Source organism: Telopea speciosissima, chromosome 10, assembly GCF_018873765.1.
Source record: "Telopea speciosissima isolate NSW1024214 ecotype Mountain lineage chromosome 10, Tspe_v1, whole genome shotgun sequence".
In the NCBI taxonomy this organism is placed as follows: domain Eukaryota; kingdom Viridiplantae; phylum Streptophyta; class Magnoliopsida; order Proteales; family Proteaceae; genus Telopea; species Telopea speciosissima.
This window is the reverse complement of record NC_057925.1, coordinates 62,487,826-62,509,009: the sequence shown is the minus strand read 5'-3', so window position 1 is coordinate 62,509,009 and position 21,184 is coordinate 62,487,826. Positions and strand designations below refer to the sequence as shown.

At 38.7% G+C, this 21,184-nt stretch overlaps 1 protein-coding gene across 2 annotated transcripts in view; it reads left to right on the top strand.

Moving 5' to 3' along the window:
- The first annotated feature begins 3,184 nt into the window (after window positions 1–3,184).
- The window catches only part of LOC122642716 (calpain-type cysteine protease DEK1-like), a 70,896-nt gene continuing 52,896 nt past the window's right edge, over window positions 3,185–21,184 (top strand). For both annotated transcript variants that reach the window (XR_006330085.1, XM_043836280.1), the window contains exons 1-16: window positions 3,185–3,381; window positions 8,162–8,412; window positions 12,274–12,456; window positions 12,609–12,744; window positions 13,052–13,182; window positions 13,284–13,398; window positions 13,507–14,521; window positions 14,663–14,773; window positions 16,035–16,093; window positions 17,442–17,604; window positions 18,391–18,664; window positions 18,793–18,943; window positions 19,047–19,158; window positions 19,301–19,466; window positions 19,590–19,660; window positions 19,828–19,919. Coding sequence is in view for 1 of the 2 variants with exons in the window: in XM_043836280.1 (XP_043692215.1) it covers window positions 3,257–3,381; window positions 8,162–8,412; window positions 12,274–12,456; window positions 12,609–12,744; window positions 13,052–13,182; window positions 13,284–13,398; window positions 13,507–14,521; window positions 14,663–14,773; window positions 16,035–16,093; window positions 17,442–17,604; window positions 18,391–18,664; window positions 18,793–18,943; window positions 19,047–19,158; window positions 19,301–19,466; window positions 19,590–19,660; window positions 19,828–19,919 (3,155 nt within the window). In the remaining variant the exon portion in view is untranslated. The remainder of the gene's footprint in view (window positions 3,382–8,161; window positions 8,413–12,273; window positions 12,457–12,608; window positions 12,745–13,051; window positions 13,183–13,283; window positions 13,399–13,506; window positions 14,522–14,662; window positions 14,774–16,034; window positions 16,094–17,441; window positions 17,605–18,390; window positions 18,665–18,792; window positions 18,944–19,046; window positions 19,159–19,300; window positions 19,467–19,589; window positions 19,661–19,827; window positions 19,920–21,184) is intronic.

Sequence of the window (21,184 nt, the reverse complement as noted above, 5' to 3'; positions counted from 1 at the left end):
CGCCCCCCCCTCCCCCATTATTTATAATAATCAACCAACAACTGCAAAAATTGTAACCCTACCATGCATGGGGGTTACTTTGTTGCCAAGCTACTTAGGATCTTCTTCTATGCTATCTCAAAGAAATAGAAACTTAAAATAAAAGGGACTCTTAGTTATAGTAATAGTAACTAAGAGTCAACTACAAAAATTAGAAACCGAATCATAATAGAAATAAAATAGTAACTAGGATAGCTGGCACAATCGTGTTAAATGTATGAATCCTGATGGATTCGAACCATCATAACCTGGGTAATTCCCAGGTGCTCTCCCATTTTGAGCTAAAGATTCACCTTAAAAAAAACGTCAGAACAAACAAAAGGATTTTGATTTGGTTTGAAGGTGGAAAAGAACAAGAGATTCTTTCATTTGAGCCAGATGTGTGGGCTCTTTTTTCCTCTATTTTTAAATCAGATTCTTTCATTAAATTAACCCAAAAAAAAAATTAAAGGGAAAGAAGTACACGCTACCGATCCAAGATTCCAACACAGCTCTGTGGACTAACCAGACACCCTACAAGGAAATGTGCGCTTAAGCTTCAGAATTCAGCACTCAGAAGGGTATGGGATATCTCCAAGACTCCAACACAGCTTGATTGCAAATCAGCCATGTTCGTTCCACAAGAAGGGTATGGGATATATCCAAGACTCCAAGGTAAGGGGTTCTCAAGCTTCAAAGAAATCAGCCTGTTTTGTCTTTAATTTTGATAAAAATAAAAAATAAATTTAATTTTAACAAGTATGCCAATACCAATACATCCAATTGACCAGCAAAATGGCCATTCCATTACAAATCTTGTTTTAGGGAAAATTACAAGTCTCAGATTCTCATTTTGCATCCCCTAATCTACTCATCAGCCAATCCTCATAAAATATATGAACTATTTCACCATTACACCCAGTTCTGAAAGAACAGATCCAAATTAATCCATAGAAAATAAAAAAGAAAAGTCTAACCTACCATCTTGTACACAGTAAAGATCATTAGTCAAACAAAGGAACCAAAATCAAAGTCTAAGCTACCATCTTGAGAGCAAACAGTTGACATAACCATCAAATAAAGTGCATTCTTTCAACACTTGATGGAAAAATTGCAGTTTCAAAAATATATTTTACAGTCTTTATTTAACTTACCATTGATAGAGAATCCCAAACCAACCCTAACAAATCAACCAATCCTTCAAGATATTAACAGAAGCAAAATCCCATCCAACAAACAGGTGATCAAATAAAAATAAAGTATTGTGCCTATTTAACACCATAAAATTAGAGAAGCCCTCATGCATCTGGTATAGTGACTAGTTTCAAGAAATCGGTGATTTAAGTTAAAGTACCCACGAGTGAGCAACCTCAGTTGCCTTTTTCTTGCCAGAAATATAGCCCATCAAAGCATCTTCAAGCCCTAAATTGTGACATAAAAAATACTATTTTTAAAACTGAAATTCAGATACCCATAAATGAAAAAACGAAAAGCTCCATGTATAGCATAAGTACAATGGGATTTTACTCCTCTCCTGGAAGAGGATGCAGCTTTAGGTAGTCTTTTCTTAGCTTTCGGTGCCATGGCTCTAGGATGAAGGAATGACAAAGGGATAAAGGAATTTGAGAGAAAGAATGACGATCAAAACTTTTGATCAAAAAGATGAGATGGGATTAATAAGGAAGACTGGAAACCATAGAATACAATGGGTATATGTCTACAGTAAAGTAAAAGAGAGGATAAATCTAAGTCAACGTCAGAGATGACAAGCAAAAAAAGAAAAGGAGAAAAAAAAACAGGGGAAAGGATTCAGATTTGCACTCACCACCTAAGGATTTTTCTCCGGCTTCTTTGCAGTAGCTGAGGTTGCTCCAACGGAGTGAGGAAGATGTTGCATGAAGTTGCAAAGGCAAAGAGCCATCGCCTGAAAATCCAGAGGCTACGTGAGGGTGCTCCGTCAGGTGCTCTTGAGCTGGCGTAAAAGTGCTCCACAGAGAAAGGGAGCAACACCCTCTATAACGAGATGGGGTGACCGAGTTCCGCTTACCCTCGACGTCTCCGGCGTGATGGGGGCGACCTAGAGGGTTGAGAGGTTTTGAGTAAATAGGAGAGAGAGAGATGGGGGAAAACGAGGTAAGGTTGTGAGTTAGAACCTAAACGTTAACCATGATTTAGGGATAGGTTTGGTTACACCAACTCGGGTTAGTCTAGGAGTTGGTGTAACCATGATTAGTTAGGATTTAAAAGTTAAACTTTAAATACAGACCGTTAGATTTGATTATGCCATGTGTCATATTTTCAAGGGAAAAATTACAAGAAATAATAGATTGAGAAATGGAGAGGATTAAAATCCTTTTTGATGAGGCTGTAATTTTGTTTAGGATGTGGGACCAATTGTATGACTGTGACGAGGACTAAGAGGGAAAAAAAAAGAGATTCAGTAAAGTCTGCTTTTTTCCTCGGCGCGTGGGTCGCGCTAGTCTCCCGATAAGTTTATTTATCAGAAATATTTTCTATTTTCGGACATAAAATTTCTTTTAGACCCACATCCTGTCTTTTATCATTCATTCATTCCGCATTTCCATTTCCATTTCCATTTCCCATTGAAATGGGATTTCATCTGTTGTGTTTTATTTAATTATTTTTGTGTTTTCACTCTATCTCTTCTCTCTCTCTCTCACAAACACACACTCTCACTCTCACTCTCTCTTTTCCTCAACCTTCAGAAGGAACCGTTTCATACTCCTGACTCCTCACATAGGGTTTGAGACGAAAAAGTAATCTCTGTTCTTCGCCAAAGATTCTTGAAGGGCAGCTGCACAAGCACAAGATAACCCAAAAACCCTAACTCCTCATCACTCCACTCGATTCAATGTCCTTATCCTCGTTGTTTTTACCCTCCACACTCTCGTTTCTCATCAGTGTCTGAAACCGCTGGTTTCGGAAGTTAAAAATTCATGCAGAAATTAGTCACTTATCTTGGAATCATCACCTCTTTCCTTTTGTTATGGTCGATGGTCTGAATAGTTTCCGTCTGAAGTAGACTAGGGGGACTCTAAGATGGTCTCTTTTATTCCTGTTCCGGAACTCCACTAGGGCTGGGTTCTCATCTTTGTGGATAGTTTTGCTTTGCTTTTTTTTTTTTGGGGGGGGGGGGGGGGGGGAGGGCTCGAGCTGCTTGACTCGTTTGCTCTTCGTATTTCTATGACGTGAATTTGGAGTGAGTGAGGGAAGAGCCATGGAGGGAGACGGGCGTCAAGTTCTGATCGCATGCGTTGTTTCTGGGACGCTTTTCTCCGTTCTGAGTTCACTTTCCTTTGCTATCCTCTGGGCAGTAAACTGGAGGCCCTGGCGGATTTACAGGTATGCTTCACATTCTTTGCTGGGCTTAATTTCAGTTCAATTGGAGTAGTTGATTGCATGGTGTGGCAAATTTGTGCTTAGATTTTCTATTTGCTACTTCTAAGTATTTATGCCCTTCTTTTCCAGGTTCAGTTCAACCTGTTGGTTGAATGTGTAACCCACTAGACAAATCACTGCCATATTCTCCTAATCGCATAATTGATTTAGATTTTCCACACCCCCGCTTCACGATTGATATGAGACATTGTGTTGTGGTTTTTGCAATTATTTGTCAACCATTTTCCACTTTATTTATTTTCATTAGATATTGTTTCATTTGTAAGTATATATGACCATCTTTTCCAGGTTTAGTTCAGTCTGTTGGTTGAATATGTAACCGATACACAAGTCACTGCCATATTTTTCACAATCACATATTGCCTTAGAATTGCCACACCCCCGCGTCATGATGACATGCAATATTGTGGTGTGGTTTTTGCTTAACTGCAAAAGACTTTACATTTAAATTTTCTTTCCCCCTTGCCCATGTTGTGGCTTGGGATATGCTTGAAGTGACATCCGACAATCTCAGCGTGCCTAAGTTGATAAATGCGTGCGCAGCTGTAGAAGAAATCCATTACTATTTAAGGCTAAACTAATAAAGGAAGCGACAGGTCCAGAATGTGCTCTGTGGAAGTTGGAATTTCCCTGCCCGCATCCTTACCCCACATTCATGACCGAGTAATGGAGGCTTTCACCGAGCCGAAAGTGGATGATCCTTTAGATTAGGGGCATCACCTTTTCCAATGATCAAAGTGATATAAAATTTCTATTATATCGGATGGGTTTTAACTGCTATTTTAGGATAAGCTTTGATTTTGGGACTCAAGTATGTGTGGCCATTACATATAGATGAAAATATTATTTAACTATTTGATCAGAGTCAGACATACATATTTAGACCAAGTATTGGTGCTGCGAAGTACTTGGACTTCAGTTATTTTTTCTTTATATGTATGGCAAAGATGATCTTTTTTTTGGGGGGGTTCGAAAATGGAGTTTTCTGGGTACTGCCCCCTCCTTTATTTTGGTTCTTTGTAAGGAGTATTTTGACGTCAGCACTAATAAACTGTTTATTAGAAACCGGATCAAAACATTTATACCCTTTCTGAGTCTGAGAATAGCCAAGAAAATACATTTAATAAACCATAGTTATAAAGGCAGCAAGGCGACCATGGCGTTGGAGAGGGCCTAAAATCAAGGCAGCACCAACAAGGCAGCAAGGCGCCTGCCTAGGTGACCAAGGAGCCCAAGGCGACCCACCTTGATATCTATGTAATGAACCGAGGAGATAGTTTATCAATGGCAGGTTTAAGAATGTGAACGAAACACACTCAGCCAAAAACACGTGGTGGAGATGTCAATAAGGAACTATCCAGGTAAAGAATAGAAAAAGGAATTTTATTATTTAAAACAGAGGACGACTAGGTAACAAACAGTATGGACGACATCACATCAAAAACGTTTGGGCTCATTCATGTGGAGCATAATGGACCTGGCCACTTCCAGTAAGTGCCTAATTTTGCGTTCGGCCACTCCATTTTGTTGTGGAGTGTACGAGCAACTAGTTTGGGGAATAATACCATGAGTGAGGCAAAAGTTAGAAATCTTAATTTGAGTGTACTCAAGAGCATTTTTAGATAGAAAAATTTTTATGGATGTGCAAATTGAGTTTTTATTTCCTAATAATTTTTTTTAAAAATATAGTAAGAAATTGAGTCTCGTCCTTCAACAGATAAACCCAAGTGGAATGGGAATAATTGTCCACAAAGCTTACAAAATAAGAAATTCTTACCTATTACAAACTCGACACGGACCCCAAATGTCAGAATGTACTAAAGAAAAAAAAATGAACTTCTAGGTATAGTACGGGCAGGAAAGGAGGCACAGTGATGTTTACCTAGGTCACAGGCTTCACATTCAAGATGAGATGTAGACTTGCAACTAGGACCATTAATTAGAGTTTAGGTAGAGACGGGCGACACCCATCGCTCTCAAGCTCTCCACCAATCATCTTCCTTGTCTGAAGGTCCTGAAAAACACAATAAGAAGGATAGAAAGTTACCGAACAGTTAAGAGACTTAGTAGGTTGATTGACAGATAAAATACTTAAAGGTAATTTAGGAACATGAAGAATAGGAGAGGAAGTCATGGAGGATGTTGGAGAAACAGTTCCATGACCAGCTACCTGAGTAGAGGACCCATCAGCAAGGATAACATTGGAAGAGGTTTGAACATGATTTATGGAAGAAAACAAACTTGACTTATCAGTCATGTGACACGAAGCACTCGAATCAATAAGCCATGAAGTAAGAAGGATAAAAAGCAAAATTATCTTAATAGGATAAGGTGGCTGTAGAGGTGAAGGTAGATGCAACTTCAAGTTGTTGAAGGCGTTTGACTAGCTGGTTGTAATCATCGCGAGACATAGATGATGAAGTACTAGAACTCTGATTCATGTCACCAGTAGGTTTCTTAGTAGTAGTGTCAGTCATGGTTGTATTGGCTAGTTCATTCGCTCACTCAGGTTTTCCATGCTTGGCCCAACAGGTGTCCACGTTATGATTCGGTCTGCCACAATAAGAACACTGGCAAAAAGACTAGTCAATAGTTTGAGGACTTGTACCTCGTCCTCCAGTGCCACGGCACGGCCTCTAATTGGCCATGACCATATCCTCGTCCATGATTGGCAACAAAGGCTGAGTTGTCCTTGGGTGTATTTTCAGGTTTGGATGGATTAGCCAGACGATTAATACGGGAAAAAACTTCATTGAGAGAAGGAACCTTTTCCCCTGTGAGTAACTGATTCTTTACAGACTGGTGGTCAGGATGTAGTCCAGCTAGAAATTTTGCAACATGGAACTCAGCTCTTGTTGTTTCAACTAATCTAGATTGGTAGTTAGGGGCTGATGTATTTGGAATTCTTCAACATTGCCCTTATAACTGGCAAAATATTCATTCAAGGATTTATCTCCCTGTTGGAAAGTGAAAAGTTTCTCATAGAGATCATACATGCTGGAGATATTCCTTTCTTGAGAGAAACCTTCACGCAAATCATTTCAGACATCCTTAGCAAGAGATTGAAACATCACACTGGATGCAATAGCAGGTTCAACCATAGTTGTCACGACGCCTAGGCGACCCAAGGCATTGGAGAGGGTCCAAAATAAGGTGACACCAACAAGGCGCCTAGATGCCTAGACGTCGCCTTGACAACTATGGGTTCCACATTGTTCCATAACCATATCTTGATAATAGAATTTTTACGCAGCCACTCATCATGAGCTGTGATTGTGGTAGGATCCTTAGGATCACGATCAAGAGGATCATCTGTAATGTATTTTAGTTTTTCCTTGGCATGCATATAAGCTTGCACTGCCTGGGTCCATAATAGATAATTTGAAACTCCGGAGAGTGTAATAGTAGTAATCTTAACTTGGACATTGTCCATTGGTGGTTTAGGATCAGCCATAGGTAGTAGCAACAACAATATGCCAATCGGCTCTTAGATAGAATCAGATTGGGGTTTGAAATAAACCAAAAACAGCAGCAGTATACTCAACAGTAGCAATGTAGGTTTTAATAACCTAAAACCAGCAGTTGCACTATCGGCAGGGGCAATATTAGGGTTTAAGAACCCTAAAATAGCAGCAGTAATAACAAGAACAGCAGCAGCACACTTGTCAGTAGCAGTATTAGTGTTTATGAACCCAAATTAGTAGTAGTAACACAATCGGCAGTGGAGAATATCAATTCCAAGTTTACCAACCCCCAAAACAACAAAGATAGATAGCCGAGCGTTGTTCTGGGAGAGGGGAAACAGAGCCCAAAATCTCTTACCAGAAAATTGGATCGATTGGAGAAATAAAATTCCGACGAGGGTTCTGTAGAAATAAGAACAGAAATTACATTGTAAGAGGCCTTCAGTCTTCAACAATGGTCCACTGACTGGATCTGAAATAGATATATTAAAGAGTCTTCAAGAAGAAACCGCAGCTTGAATGAATGATCTCCAATCGATCTTGCATCTCAGTTAAGTAGTAGAACCCTAGTTTTTAATTGAAAACTCCATCTAGGGTTTAATGTATAGTAATATGCAGCAATGAGCACAGGGTGCTGCACCCCTTTAAGAAGAACTTGAAAAGACCTTCAAACCAGAATTGAAGAGTAACCCAACTAATGGTTGTGCTCTGATACCATGTAACGGAAAGTACCACTAGAAAACCAGAACTGAGAGAAGAAGTGGGAGAAGAGAGGAGAGCTGTCAAGGAGGATCGAACTTGGCAGTCTCCCTCAAAGTGTTTGTATTTATATGAAATAGATTACAGTCAAAAAGGGGGGGGGGATTCCTAAGCATATTAGGAATTCGTTGTTACAATAGAAAGTAGGAACAAAACATGAATTAGAACTAGGACTAAGGAACTTTAACTAAAGCCAAAATAGAAGAGACACATAAGGGGGGAATCTCGATCTGAATAATGGAATATTCTAATCAAGATTTCCCTTCTTTGTGCTCGATACATTTCAACATGCTATATATATTTATATTCATTCTGTCCCATCCCTTCAGAAGTTAGCATTCGTTTCTTCGTTGCCGGGTAGCTAGATCATCTAAGTTCCACATTTCAGTACTTATTTTCTTTACGTTCTATCTTTGTATAGCTTACAATTGAATCACGTCCTTTTTATAGTTCCCTTATGTTACTAATACATTGTTTTCATTTTGTTTCTGTAACATCAGTTGGATATTTGCCAGAAAATGGCCGGATGTTATAAAAGGATCTCAGTTGGGGGTAATTTGTGGTATCCTGTCTCTGTCTGCATGGACAGTTGTTCTTTCTCCAATTGCAGTGCTTGTCATTTGGGGGAGCTGGTTGATTGCTCTATTGGGTCGGGATATTATTGGACTGGCTGTAATAATGGCTGGCTCTGCTCTTCTGTTGGCCTTTTATGCCATTATGCTTTGGTGGAGAACACAATGGCAAAGTTCAAGTATGTACCGTATTCGCTTTCTTTAGTTAAGAAGATGTTGTTTATGCTTCCAGTCTTGTCAAAAGCACTAAATGGAATGGGAGGGTCATAATTACTTATTTGATGTTCCACCACTGACTAAGAAAAAAGAGAAAAATCTCGACATAAATATATTGGCTACTGGTGAGCCAGACATGGACTAATTGATTCCCTAATATACATCAGCCGATATGACCTAAATGCAAATGATGAGGCCCAGGATGGTGAAGTCAACTGATAATTGTTTTATAGGCGGCATTTAAGCGCGGTGATTGATTTATTGGCTACTGGTGAGCCAGACAAGGACTCATTGATTCTTTAATATACATCAACTCATATGACCTAAATTCAATAGATGAGTTGATGTATCAAATCAACTGTGTAATAGTGTGAGATTTTTACAGATTCTGAAAATGGCCTATATCAAGTAAGATGAAAATCTCAGTGGACATTTGCACATCAGTATCCAACTTAGGGTTTTCAAGTATCCTCAATGCAGAACAAAGTCAATGATTCATGTTAATCAACTAATGATCACCCTGTGCAATGATTGGGTTTTACACATGCACACGAAGAGTCACAGTCAGAGAGATCTTTCTTGTGTGTGTGTGTGTGTGTTTAGATGTGGATTGAATGAGTGGGATTCTAGGGGGGGGGGTTGGGAGACAAGGGTGCGGAGTATCTTTCTTGTGTATGTCACATTGATCGGGTAGAGGATTTTTGGGGTGTGTGAGGATGCAAAAAGGAGTTTAGAGGAGAGATTTGGTTTCCTAAACAAAAGGAGATAACTGTTAATCGTAAAATGATTATTAAAAAATTAACCAATGGAAAACTATAAAATATAATATTTTGATATTTTAGGAATCGAAAAGCCCAAAAAGGGGTGTGTGTGCGCAAGAAAGGGACCAGGGACAATTTCCGTTTAATATGTATTGTATGGATGCCTTCAACTCCGGTAGGAGATCAGTCAAATTCTATTGGATCTTCTGATATGAAGAGTCCATCTGTCAAGAATTACTTACAACATCTGCTTCTTTCCAATAAAACTTATCCAAAACAAATAAATTGTAGATGAACCATTAGAAGTTCAAAAGTGTTTTTTGGCTGTATGACTTATAGAGGCATAGAATCCACAGTTACAACTCAAGAGCAGTGATCAACGTATCTGATTTTTGTAAAACTGTTAGTAGAAACAATAGAAGCTTTGACTAAATGATCTGGAAATTTGCAAAACTGAATTCTGATCTTAAGTAGTAACAACTGAGTGAAGAACAACAAGGAATATTTGAGTCTCAATTAGCTATTTCAATAAAGCAACCCATTGAAATGTCGTATAAATCTGAGGTGCTTTTACTGGCTTAAATGCTTTGAATCTTTAGTTAACTGTTCACTTTTTAGCTCCTAACTAGATTTCGACTTGCTAAAAATAAAGTGGGAAACCAGAATTTAAAAAATTATGATATCCAACTAAGCCACTAAAAGACAACTCCAACTTTCCAAGACTTTTTAATTTAGAATGTAAAACTCAAAATTAATAGATTTGACTTGAGTTTCAATTGTTGGAACTCCCATGAGGGTTTCCCAGATGAATAAAACATTTAAAGTAAACATATAGACTCAGTTCTTAATTAAATTTAAATCTCCAAATGCAGCTTGATACTCAACTAAACTCATCCTTATCCCAACTAAATGGGGTCGGCTACATGGATCCTTTTTCTCCATTCAGCTCTATTCAAGGCTGACTCTCTCTCCATTGAGTCCATCATGTCCTCCCTTCACCTTTTTCAAAGCCTCTTTGGCCTCCGCATTAACCTCTTCAAGTCCCTCATCTTCCTTGCTAGAGTCCCTGACACCACCAAAGCCCTCCTCTCCTCCCTTACTGATTTCACCATTGGCACCTTGCCTGTCCGTTACCTTGGCCTCCCCCTCATCCCTGCTAGGCTAATAGCTCACCATTGCTTTCCCATTTAGATCTCCTTCGCAAGAAGTTGCAGCTTTGGAAAGCCTGGCTTCTCTCCTATGCAGGTGGGCTTGAGCTCATCAGATCAGTTCTCCAATCTTGCTACATATACTGGAGCGGAGTTTTTGGCCTCCCCAAGGCCACCATCAAGGCAGCAGAGTCTATCATGTGTGCTTTTGATGCAGCATTAAAGAGCCACATCTGTAGGAAGAAGAAGAACCACCCCCACTCCCATGTGGGCCCCATTGAGTAGTTACTTAGGGTTGGCCCTTGGTCCCCATACTTAGTTAGTTTGCTTAGTATTTGTTTACATTTTCTATACTTAGTTTTTTTTTAATGTTTTTAATTGAACCGGTTCAAATTGGTTGCATCCAATTGGTTCAATTTTAGTGAAATGATCCTATTGGCTAATAGGGTCTTAAATCCTATTGGCTACTTAGTAATCTTCTTAATTAGATGTTATAAATTAGAATTCTCTCCCTTCCATGATTTTAGAAGGGAGATTAAGTTGTACTGTTATTCAGCCAAGGAATTCTATTCCAAGGCTAAATCGTATTTTGGCCTTTGGCCTCATTATATATATTAATAAAAAATCAGAAGAGGATTAGCCTCCCAAAAATCGTGATTGAATATTGCTGCCATTGTTGCTGCTGTTTTGCTCCTCAGAGTGTGTTGCATCCTTGTGGTTCTATCAAGGTGGAAAGGGTAGGTGGATCTCCTACGACTCCTTGCGCCGAGACGGCCGGGAGGATCTCCATTGAAGGTGGTTCTATCCTTCTCCATTGCTCAAGCTTGCTGCCAGAGGAGTCTGCTGCAGATTGAGATCCAACTTCTGTTTCTAATCCTCTAATCCCTTCCCCAATTGATTCGCCTTTATTTTTATTTGAGTTCTATAAACCCTAAACACCCTTAACTCTGTCCAGCATCAATCCTTCACCAAACTCCCTCATATTTGGATCACAACTTCCCCTTAGCACCCCCTCCACTCAATCCTAAGTTGCTGCCCCAAATTATCATTGAAACCTTAATTCCCCTCTCCTCTAGTAAAACCCTAAAAACCCCAAAAGCTTCCTAGACCTAAACAGCCATCAGAATTACACCATATCACAGCTGAACCCTCCCCTTGTTGCCTCTAGCACTCGGCTAGAAGCCCTAGCCCAAACCCCCACTTGCAACCCTAAATCCAACTCTTTTCCTAGTTCCCAAAACCCGAAACCCTAACCCTAATTTTCTGATTTTTGTTTTCTCACTTAGACAACATCAAACCTATACCATTAGCTTCCCCTAGACCTGCCTAGTTTTATCATCTATCACACTCACCTATTATTCTAACCTAAACCCTAGAAATTGACCAAAACTTTAATTCGGCCCTGTTGAACTGCAGAATCAGCAGCCCCTTGGTTCCTTTGTCTTTAGATCCTGGATCACTGGTCTCTAGTAGGTCCTTTACCTATCTAGAGCTGCATTAGACAGCCTCTCTTCCTTCGGAATACGGTGATGATTTCTTTCACTCACTTAGGATATCTGGTGGTGAGATCTATTTCTGAGACACTGACTGTAGTAGATTCGATTTTATCTTGTTGAGTTCTTAGTCCTGCTACTGTAAATTGCTCAGTTAGTGGCATTCAATGGAATGGAATTCCGAATTCTTTCTCTTCATCCTAAGGTTTTAAAGGAATGCCTCAGTAGTCAATTGGAAATATATTTTGAAGAGCATTTTGGAATTTGACTTAACAGTCACAAATATACTATCTATTTCTGTTATGAAACTCAAACTGACCTGTAATACTATTTCTCAAAAGTTCTCATTTACTTTTCTTTTGGGGGACAAAAAGCTTTTTCTTGCCCTCATGAGCATCAACTAGTTTGTTTTCCTTTCACAGGGGCAGTTGCAATTCTTCTTCTACTGGCTGTAGCCATCCTCTGTGCATATGAACTTTGTGCTGTGTATGTCACAGCTGGTGCAAGTGCATCTGAGCGATATTCACCATCTGGCTTCTTCTTTGGTGTATCAGCAATATCCTTAGCAATCAACATGCTTTTTATTTGCAGAATGGTCTTCAATGGTAATAACTGTTCTTTTTCGGTAGCCAAGTTAATTAATATGTTTTATCAAGGGCTGGCATGTCATAATTCTTTCTTGAGAAAAATTAATACATGTGAAGTGATCAAACTACCATTGGCTCATCTCATCTTTGCAAATGTATTACTGTGTCAGGAACTGGTTTAGATGTGGATGAATATGTGAGAAGGTCTTACAAATTTGCTTATTCGGATTGCATTGAAGTGGGTCCTGTTGCTTGTTTACCTGAACCACCAGATCCCAATGAGTTATATACTCAAAAATCCAGCAGGCAAGTATTTGGTTCCTTTGGATGTTTGTTGTACTACTATTGCATGAAATGCTATTATCTCTTGCGGAATTATTTAAGGAAACTGGAAGCCTGGAGCAGATTTATGTTTTTATAGTGTTATTATATATTATATTTTTTGTCAAAAATAAAGCTGACTAGTATATTTTGAATAGTTTTCTACCTGTCGAGGTATAATGTGCTTTTCTAACCTGGTTCAGGCTTTATGATTCTCGAAAAGTAAATCCAATTTTTTCCCGTTCAATAGTTTTTTTTTTTTTCTTTCTCTGATTTGACATTGTCTCTGTAGAGCTGCACATCTTGGGCTTCTCTATCTCGGGTCATTGGTTGTACTACTTGTATACTCCATCTTGTATGGTTTGACAGCAAAGGAGGCACATTGGTTGGGGGCGATTACGTCAGCTGCGGTAGTTATTCTGGGTATGTTGCTTACTTGCTTTTTGCAGTTGTTTACATATTTGTGTATTGCTATCTTTTACGCACTGTGGGCGTGATTGATTGTTTCAATTTGTTTTTCCTAGACTGGAACATAGGGGCATGCTTGTTTGGTTTTGAGCTTCTCAAGAGTCGTGTTGCTGCACTGTTTGTGGCCGGAACTTCTCGGGTTTTCCTCATCTGCTTTGGAGTGCATTATTGGTTTGCTCCAGAACTTGCACATTCGAAAGTTTCATTTTCACAGAATTACACTTGATTGAAATTTAATGCTTTTGTATGTTTACAATTCCTTTCATTTTCCCCCTTCAGGTATTTGGGACATTGTATTAGTTATGCAGTTGTAGCATCTGTACTGCTTGGTGCTGCTGTTTCTCGCCATCTATCAGCTGTGAACCCATTAGCTGCAAGGAGAGATGCCTTGCAGAGTACAGTGATTCGCCTGAGAGAGGGATTCCGGCAAAAAGGGCAAAACAGTTCATCTAGCTCTTCTGAAGGTTGTGGCTCAAGTGCAAAGCGTAGTAGTAGTGTTGATGCGGGTCCACTTGGTATTGATGCTGCTTGTAGAACTGCAATTGGTGAAACTAGTAACTGGAATAACGTTGTTCTAGGTACCACTGCTAGTTCCCATGAGGGGGGAATAAATAGTGAGAGTATAGATAGTGGAAGGCCTAGTTTAGCATTGCGTAGCAGTTCCTGTCGTTCGGTTGTTCAGGAATCTGAAGTAGGAGCAACCTTTGCTGATAAACATTTTGATCACCACGGCTCTTTTCTGGTTGGTTCTAGTGGTGGTCTAGAAAGCCTGGGATGTGAGTCCAGTACATCAACTTCAGCAAATCAGCAACTGTTGGACTTCAATCTTGCTCTTGCCTTCCAGGAAAGTCTAAATGATCCCAGGGTTACATCTATGCTGAAAAGAAGGGCCAGACAAGGTGACCATGAATTAGCTAGTCTACTGCAGGATAAAGGTTTAGATCCTAATTTTGCTGTGATGCTGAAAGAGAATGGCTTGGATCCAACTATTCTGGCATTACTGCAGCGCAGTAGCTTGGATGCAGATAGAGATCATCGAGACATTACTGATGCCACCGTTGTTGATTCAAACAGCTTGGACAATGTCAGGCCCAATCAAATTTCATTGTCAGAAGAACTAAGGCGGCGGGGATTAGAAAAATGGCTGAAAATTTCCAGAATGGTTGTGCAATGTATAGTGGGTACACCAGAGCGAGCATGGGTACTTTTCAGTTTCATCTTCATTCTTGAAACAGTCATCGTGGCCATTTTTCGTCCAAAGACAATTAAAGTGATCAATGCAACACATCAACAGGTGAGAATGAAGAGTTATGTTTTGGAATTTCAGTCATTTAAATTGCAGTTTTTGGGGCATACTCGAGCATTATAATGATCCATATGTTTGGGATAACTTATATTTGCTGATACAAATTTATTATGCATTTCGCATGTGCAGTTTGAATTTGGATTTTCAGTTCTGCTTTTATCCCCTGTTGTATGTTCAATTATGGCATTCCTGCGGTCACTACAAGCTGAAGAGATGGCTATGACTTCCCGGCCCCTTAAGGTACATACCTTGGATTTATAGCATTTTCTTACTCTACATCATTTGGGGCATATGGAGAATGAGTTCGATCACATTAAAGCTGACTTGCTTAATGTTGACACTGGTTGATTTTACTTAAGGAACCTGAATTTGAGTAGAATGGCTTGAACGATTGATATGAAAATTCCAGAAGAAAGAAATCAATATGTGCATCTTGAAGTTGTATTTATTGATATGAAGTCTGATGCCAGCCTGCAGAGATATTGCTTTTATGTATATCTGGTCAATCCTCTTTCTCAGCAGTGAAAATTCCATAAGAAAGAAATCCATTTGATGGATTTAAATAGTTCAGGTTGTGTTGTACAAAGATATGCACAATCCTATGATGGGACTAGGGTCACTAAACAGTAAGCTAACAACCCAGTTTCCAACCCAATAACGCGATCAATAGGACTGGCTTACAACTAGTTAGACTCTTGTTATCCGTAATAGAAGGCTAGTAAATAGGCCTATCAGCAAGGCTAACAATATACGGCTGTTGACACTTTGTTAACCCATATATCATGATCAATATACTGTTATTAATGATTGAAAAACATTTAACAAAACAAAAAGGTGAACCTCACTGTCAGCAGTAACAGAGAACCAGGAAACTTAGTGAACAAGATACTCCCAAAATAAAAACTTAACACTTAAAATTAGAAACAAGAGATTCAGAATTAGAAACTCAATACTTAGAGATTTGCAGCCATTGGATCGCCATGAAAGTACTGTCGGGGGAAGCCAAGGACTGGAGAAGTAACATAGCAAAAGAGGGGCTTGAGTTGCTTTTTGGATGTAGAGATATCACCTCTGAAAGCTACTATTTTCATACGTCAGAAAAGTTGTGCCGCAGGGTATGTTTTAGCTTCAAAACTTCAATTCCTTAAGGAGGATGGATGGATCATGCGAGGAGACTTTGACAATACCTGGAATAACCTTCAAAGAAGTTCTCGGTATCTCCCAACATGTCTCAGTTGTATTGAAACAAATTAAAAACTTGGGAAAGAAAGGTGGAGAAGAAGGGGTGATGGGGGCGCGGGGGGGGGGGGGTTTAGTTTGGAACAACTCTACAACCCTCCTGGATAGGTCCCAAGTCAAAACCCCACTCGGTGTGTTTGTAATAAATGGAAAGCTTTGGCCTACTGTTTCTCTTATTTTGCTTCCATTTTCATGCATTATAGTGTTTTCAAATTTTTGTATTACCATTTATGGTGTTTCTAATTTTCTGCCAAATCTTCAGTATGGTTTCATTGCCTGGTTGTTGAGTACCGGCGTTGGCTTGCTTCTTTCCTTCTTGAGGTATGATTCTTCATCTCACTTAATTCTTTATGTTTCTTGTGATGGTGATGTTTTTCATCAAGTTTATGCCCTATGGCCCGTGCAGAGAATGATTCATGCTGTATGTTGCAACAGTTGGGTTGGAATTATGTTGTGATTTACATGTTCATTATCCTTATTTACTTAGGATTTTCCCTTGTTACTTCACTAGCAAAGTTGTTTTTGCTGTGGAGTACTATATTGTCATTCTGCCTCATGGATATGGATCGTATGATGTAACTGGTTGAATTAATTCCTTGAGAAATACCCATATCGTACTATGGGTAGGTAATAGATTCATGTAGGATCATGTATCCCCTCCCCCTAAATGATATAGGAGCGTGAATTTCTGTGGTGTTGATATTCTTTCTTGGGTCAGATGTCATCTTGAGGATGATAACATAACACTATCCCTCATTATCTGTAGATTTAAATAGTTACATATTTACCTGTTAAAGATCATCTTTATTCGAGTAATGAAGTGGATAGTTGTTACTACATACGGAATACTTTGCATGTGCTGTATTATATACATTCTTGTAATATATCTTAGAGAAGTTCAAGCTAGTCATAGAATTTCCTATTCCATGATCTGTAATGGAACTAGCTTTCATATCTCCTTTGTCCTAAGGGCCCTTCGACATTTTATTTTGGATGCATAAAAAATTCATTACCAAAAGAAAAGAGAAGAGGGGAGAGAACATACAACACAACATACAACTTATAAGACTCTGCCTTTACAGAGGGAGGGAGGCAAGCGCTTGAAAGAGAGAAGGGGGATGACCCCGAAAAGCTAGAAACAGATGAATTCTGGGGACCAAAGCTAGCAATGATCTAACATAAAATAAGAAAAAGACCAAATCTGTTGGAAAGATCTGGGCTACCCGGACCCTCTTGAGAGAGATATTGCATGTAGTTCATTTGATTTTTGTGATTTCTGGAGATGATTTATGTAACAATAGTTTATTTTCAGCCGCATATCCTTTGATATTTGGGTTGGGTAGTAATTGTAAATGTTGCTCTAATAATGCTCCAGATTTTTCTCAGGCCTCTTCCAACTCTCCTGTTAATGTAAATATAATTCTCAGAAAGAAAAAACAAAAAGAAATTGGAAATTCAACAACTTTTGTGCGTCGTTTGCTTAGAGTAACAGCTTTAGTTATTTACTGTTATCTCCCATATTTGTGGCTGATATTTTGAAGGGTCTAAGTTTTGTGGACTTATTGTTCAAAGCATATGCTTCGGTCCAAGTTATTTCCTGTTGTCTCCCACTTCGTTATTCCTTCTGTTCTGCTTGCTGATGCATCTACTTCGGTGTTTACCGCTGCAGCAAATCATCAGTTTTACTTGGCTTGGCTTTGACCGTCCCTCTCATGGTTGCATGCCTGTCTATTGCCGTTCCCATATGGATCTGTAATGGCTATCAGTTTTGTGTTCTGCGAGTTGAAATTGCCAGTCAGGGGCGCGACCATCGAAATCCTGTGATCAAAGAGGTCTGCTCTTGAGATATTCACTTGTTATCCTTTCATATGTGATATAATATATAGTAATATACTCGCAAACAAACGCGTATATATATCATTAAAATATATCCTTTTCCAATTTTATATCTGCTTAATAACCGTGGGGCAGATAAAAATGCATGTGATGCAGGACATTCAGGTGGTAACCTTAAATGGGACTTAAACTGGGTGACGCTAGGGATCACATGCATGGAATTTTAAACTAATTTGGCTAACATGATGAGGCACTGAGAGTATATATTTTTAGAGGAAAAGATGTATTTGTTTTGTGTATTATTGATCCGTACTTATATTCTGCATGGTGTCATGCTCATCTCCTCTTTTCCAGAGATGAAAATTTTAGAGAAGGGCTGAAGTTCAGTATAGGGAAAGGAAATATTGCAGAGATCTGGGCTGATAGATGGTTTGCTGATCATTCCCTCATCAAATTTTTTATTTTTACATCATCGTCGAATTTCAAGACAGCGACAATAGAACAATGTTATGAAGTTGTAGAAGTTGCTATATTTTGGTCTATGAGATTTTCCATAAATCTAAACGACTAGGGGTTTAGCCCCTTGCAGGAGAGGGAGGGAGAGAACAAAATGCAATAATTATTCAGTTTAGATCTTGTGCTAGTTGCTCATGGATGATGAGGAGTTTTATTATCAAGTTTTTTTTTTTTTAAATTGTTTTCTCATTCTTATTGTAGAAAAATTGTGTGAATTTTTTTTTTCTGGTTATGTTTTCACACTTCCTTCCTGGTTTCCATCTCAGGGTATTATTCTCGCTGCTTGCGTCTTGTTATTCGTTGGGTCCATCTTATCTTTAGGTTTTATAGTATCAGCCAAACCTTTAGATAAATTAGCCTACAAAGGATGGACTGGAGATCCGAAAAGTTTCACCTCACCTTATGAATCTTCTGTGTACCTTGGCTGGGCAATGGCTTCGGCGATTACTTTGATAGTTACTGGTGTGCTGCCAATTATATCCTGGTTTGCGACGTATCGTTTCTCTCTCTCTTCTGCTATTTGTATTGGTTTATTTGCTGGTACGTATGTCAAGCATACTTAATTCAACTTTAATGTAGAATTTATGGGACTCTTAAATTGCTACAAACATTGGCTTGGAGGTAACCTGTAATTCCGTGCATCTTTGTTGCTGCTCCTTCTGCTGTAGTTGTTCTTGTGGTTTTCTGTGGTGCATCTTACTTAGAGGTGGTGAATTCTCGTGACGATGGAGTTCCAACAAATGGTGATTTCCTTGCCTCTTTACTTCCCTTGGTTTGCATCCCAGCAGTGCTATCGTTTTATTCTGGTCTGTATAAATGGTGAGTAAAATCCAACAGCGGTGATTTGACTTTCGAAAAACATATTCTTCTGTGTAATATCAAGAGGGTCAGCTTCCTAATCTGCCATACAAATTTCTTGCAGGAAAGATGATGACTGGAAACTTTCTCGAGGCGTATATGTTTTTGTTGGCATTGGTCTTCTTCTGCTGCTTGGTGCAATATCAGCTGTCATAGTTATAGTCAAACCATGGACGGTGGGTTTTGTCTCTAGTCTATCATTTGTCCTAGGTCCCATATGTTTACAAAAAAAGAAAATGATGGGAAGCGATATTAATTTAAAAAGGAAAGTGGAACTTTTGAGTATTACTGATTTGTTTTGTTCTCACATTGCTACAGATTGGAGTTGCGTTCCTTCTAGTTCTCCTGCTTATTGTACTAGCCATCGGTGTTATCCACTACTGGGCCTCGAACAATTTCTATTTGACTCGAACACAGATGTTCCTTGTCTGCTTCCTTGCTTTTCTTCTGGCTTTGGCTGCTTTTCTGGTTGGGTTGTTGGAAGGTAACAACAGAATCTGTTAACAGTGTGTGTATTAGTTCTGAAATCGTTAACTGTGCTTCAAGATTCTTTCCATCTTGTGAATTGCCTGTTATGAAATGAAGTTTTTTTATTTTTATCTTTCAGGCAAACCATTTGTTGGAGCATCAGTTGGTTACTTCTCATTTCTGTTTCTTCTTGCTGGAAGGGCTCTAACTGTGAGTGAAATGTTGGTCTACATTTTTGACTTGATTCAATTGATAGAACTCTTGTAGTATTGGTATTTGGTATTGAGTCTTGTTTGTTGATGTATAGGTTATGAGTAATTTCATCTTGTTTTGGCTTCATCTTCTTTTCATGACACAGAATAATTCCTCTTTCACAGGTTCTTCTTTCACCTCCCATTGTCGTCTATTCTCCAAGAGTGTTGCCTGTGTATGTGTATGATGCACATGCAGATTGTGCAAAAAATGTCAGGTCTGTTTTGGTAACATCTTCTGTTAAGTTTTATGTGAATGATTTCAGTGATTTAAGGTTTACATGTATTTGATTGGTTGCTTTTCCTTATAAATTGTCAAAATTTATAACATTTTTCTTTTTGAATAATTTGGGACTATTTTGTTTATTAATGTGGGAATGACACTGGATAACTCTTAATCTCGATGAACGTGGAAAATTGGTATAAACATGATAAAAGTAGTAGAAAGCAGGGAAGAAAATAGAGCTACGCAATCACACCTAGGTTCCTAAGTGATGACTGATGCAGGTTGGTCAAGATGGATCTACTAGTGATTGGCCAATTTCCAAGATTCTGTTTCAAGAGCTGAAATTTCCTAAACTAATGGCTAAGATTTCTCAAATCAGATCTCAGATCTAATGGCCAGAATTTAAACAGATAATCTACAGATTTCAATAATTAATTTCCAAGATAAGATTTGGAAATGAATAAACTTATATATCAAATCAATGAGATGGATTGAGAGCATAGTTGTCAAGGTGTCGCCTAGGCGTCCAGGCGGTTTTGTTGGGGCCTAGGCGACCTCCGCCTTATTGCAAGGTGCCTTGCACTGGTTTTTATTGGTATCAAACTTGGTATTGGCTCATATTTATGCCAAATATCATTTACTTAAGAAATTATTCATAAATAAGCAAATACCCCCCTATTTGAATCCAATGAGTATAGTTAAAAATCAAAATCCAATAGGATAAAAAGTCAACCCCCCAGTTCAAGAACAAAAACTGGATTTTTGACGGTAGGTAAAATTTTCAACTTTCTAATGCTGGGGTTTTTCTCAAAGCTAAAAATTCTATAAATCTTAATATGCTAAAACATTGCTAAAAACAAAAAATGAGGTAAAATATTCATTTGTTTTGATATTTAAAAAAATATTTTCATTCAGTGCGATTTTGACAGCATTTGCGCATACCAAATAAGGTTTGACCGGAATATAACTTCTTGATGCAGAATCATCACCAAATAGGGCTTATTTCTTTAGAAATAGGCCTAGGGTTGGGTTATATACATGTTGGGCCTTTGTTCCTAAGGGTTTTTTATGTATTAGGCCACTTTAATGAGCCTAAGCTAGGGGTATATAGGTTGCATACGGGATTAGCCCAATACTTAGTTTATTTTTCTGTTTTTAGATTGAACCGGTTTAGAATTGGTTGCACCCAATTGGTTCAATTGGTCTAATTTAAGTGAAGTGTTCCTATTGGTTAATAGGTCCTTATATCCTATTGGC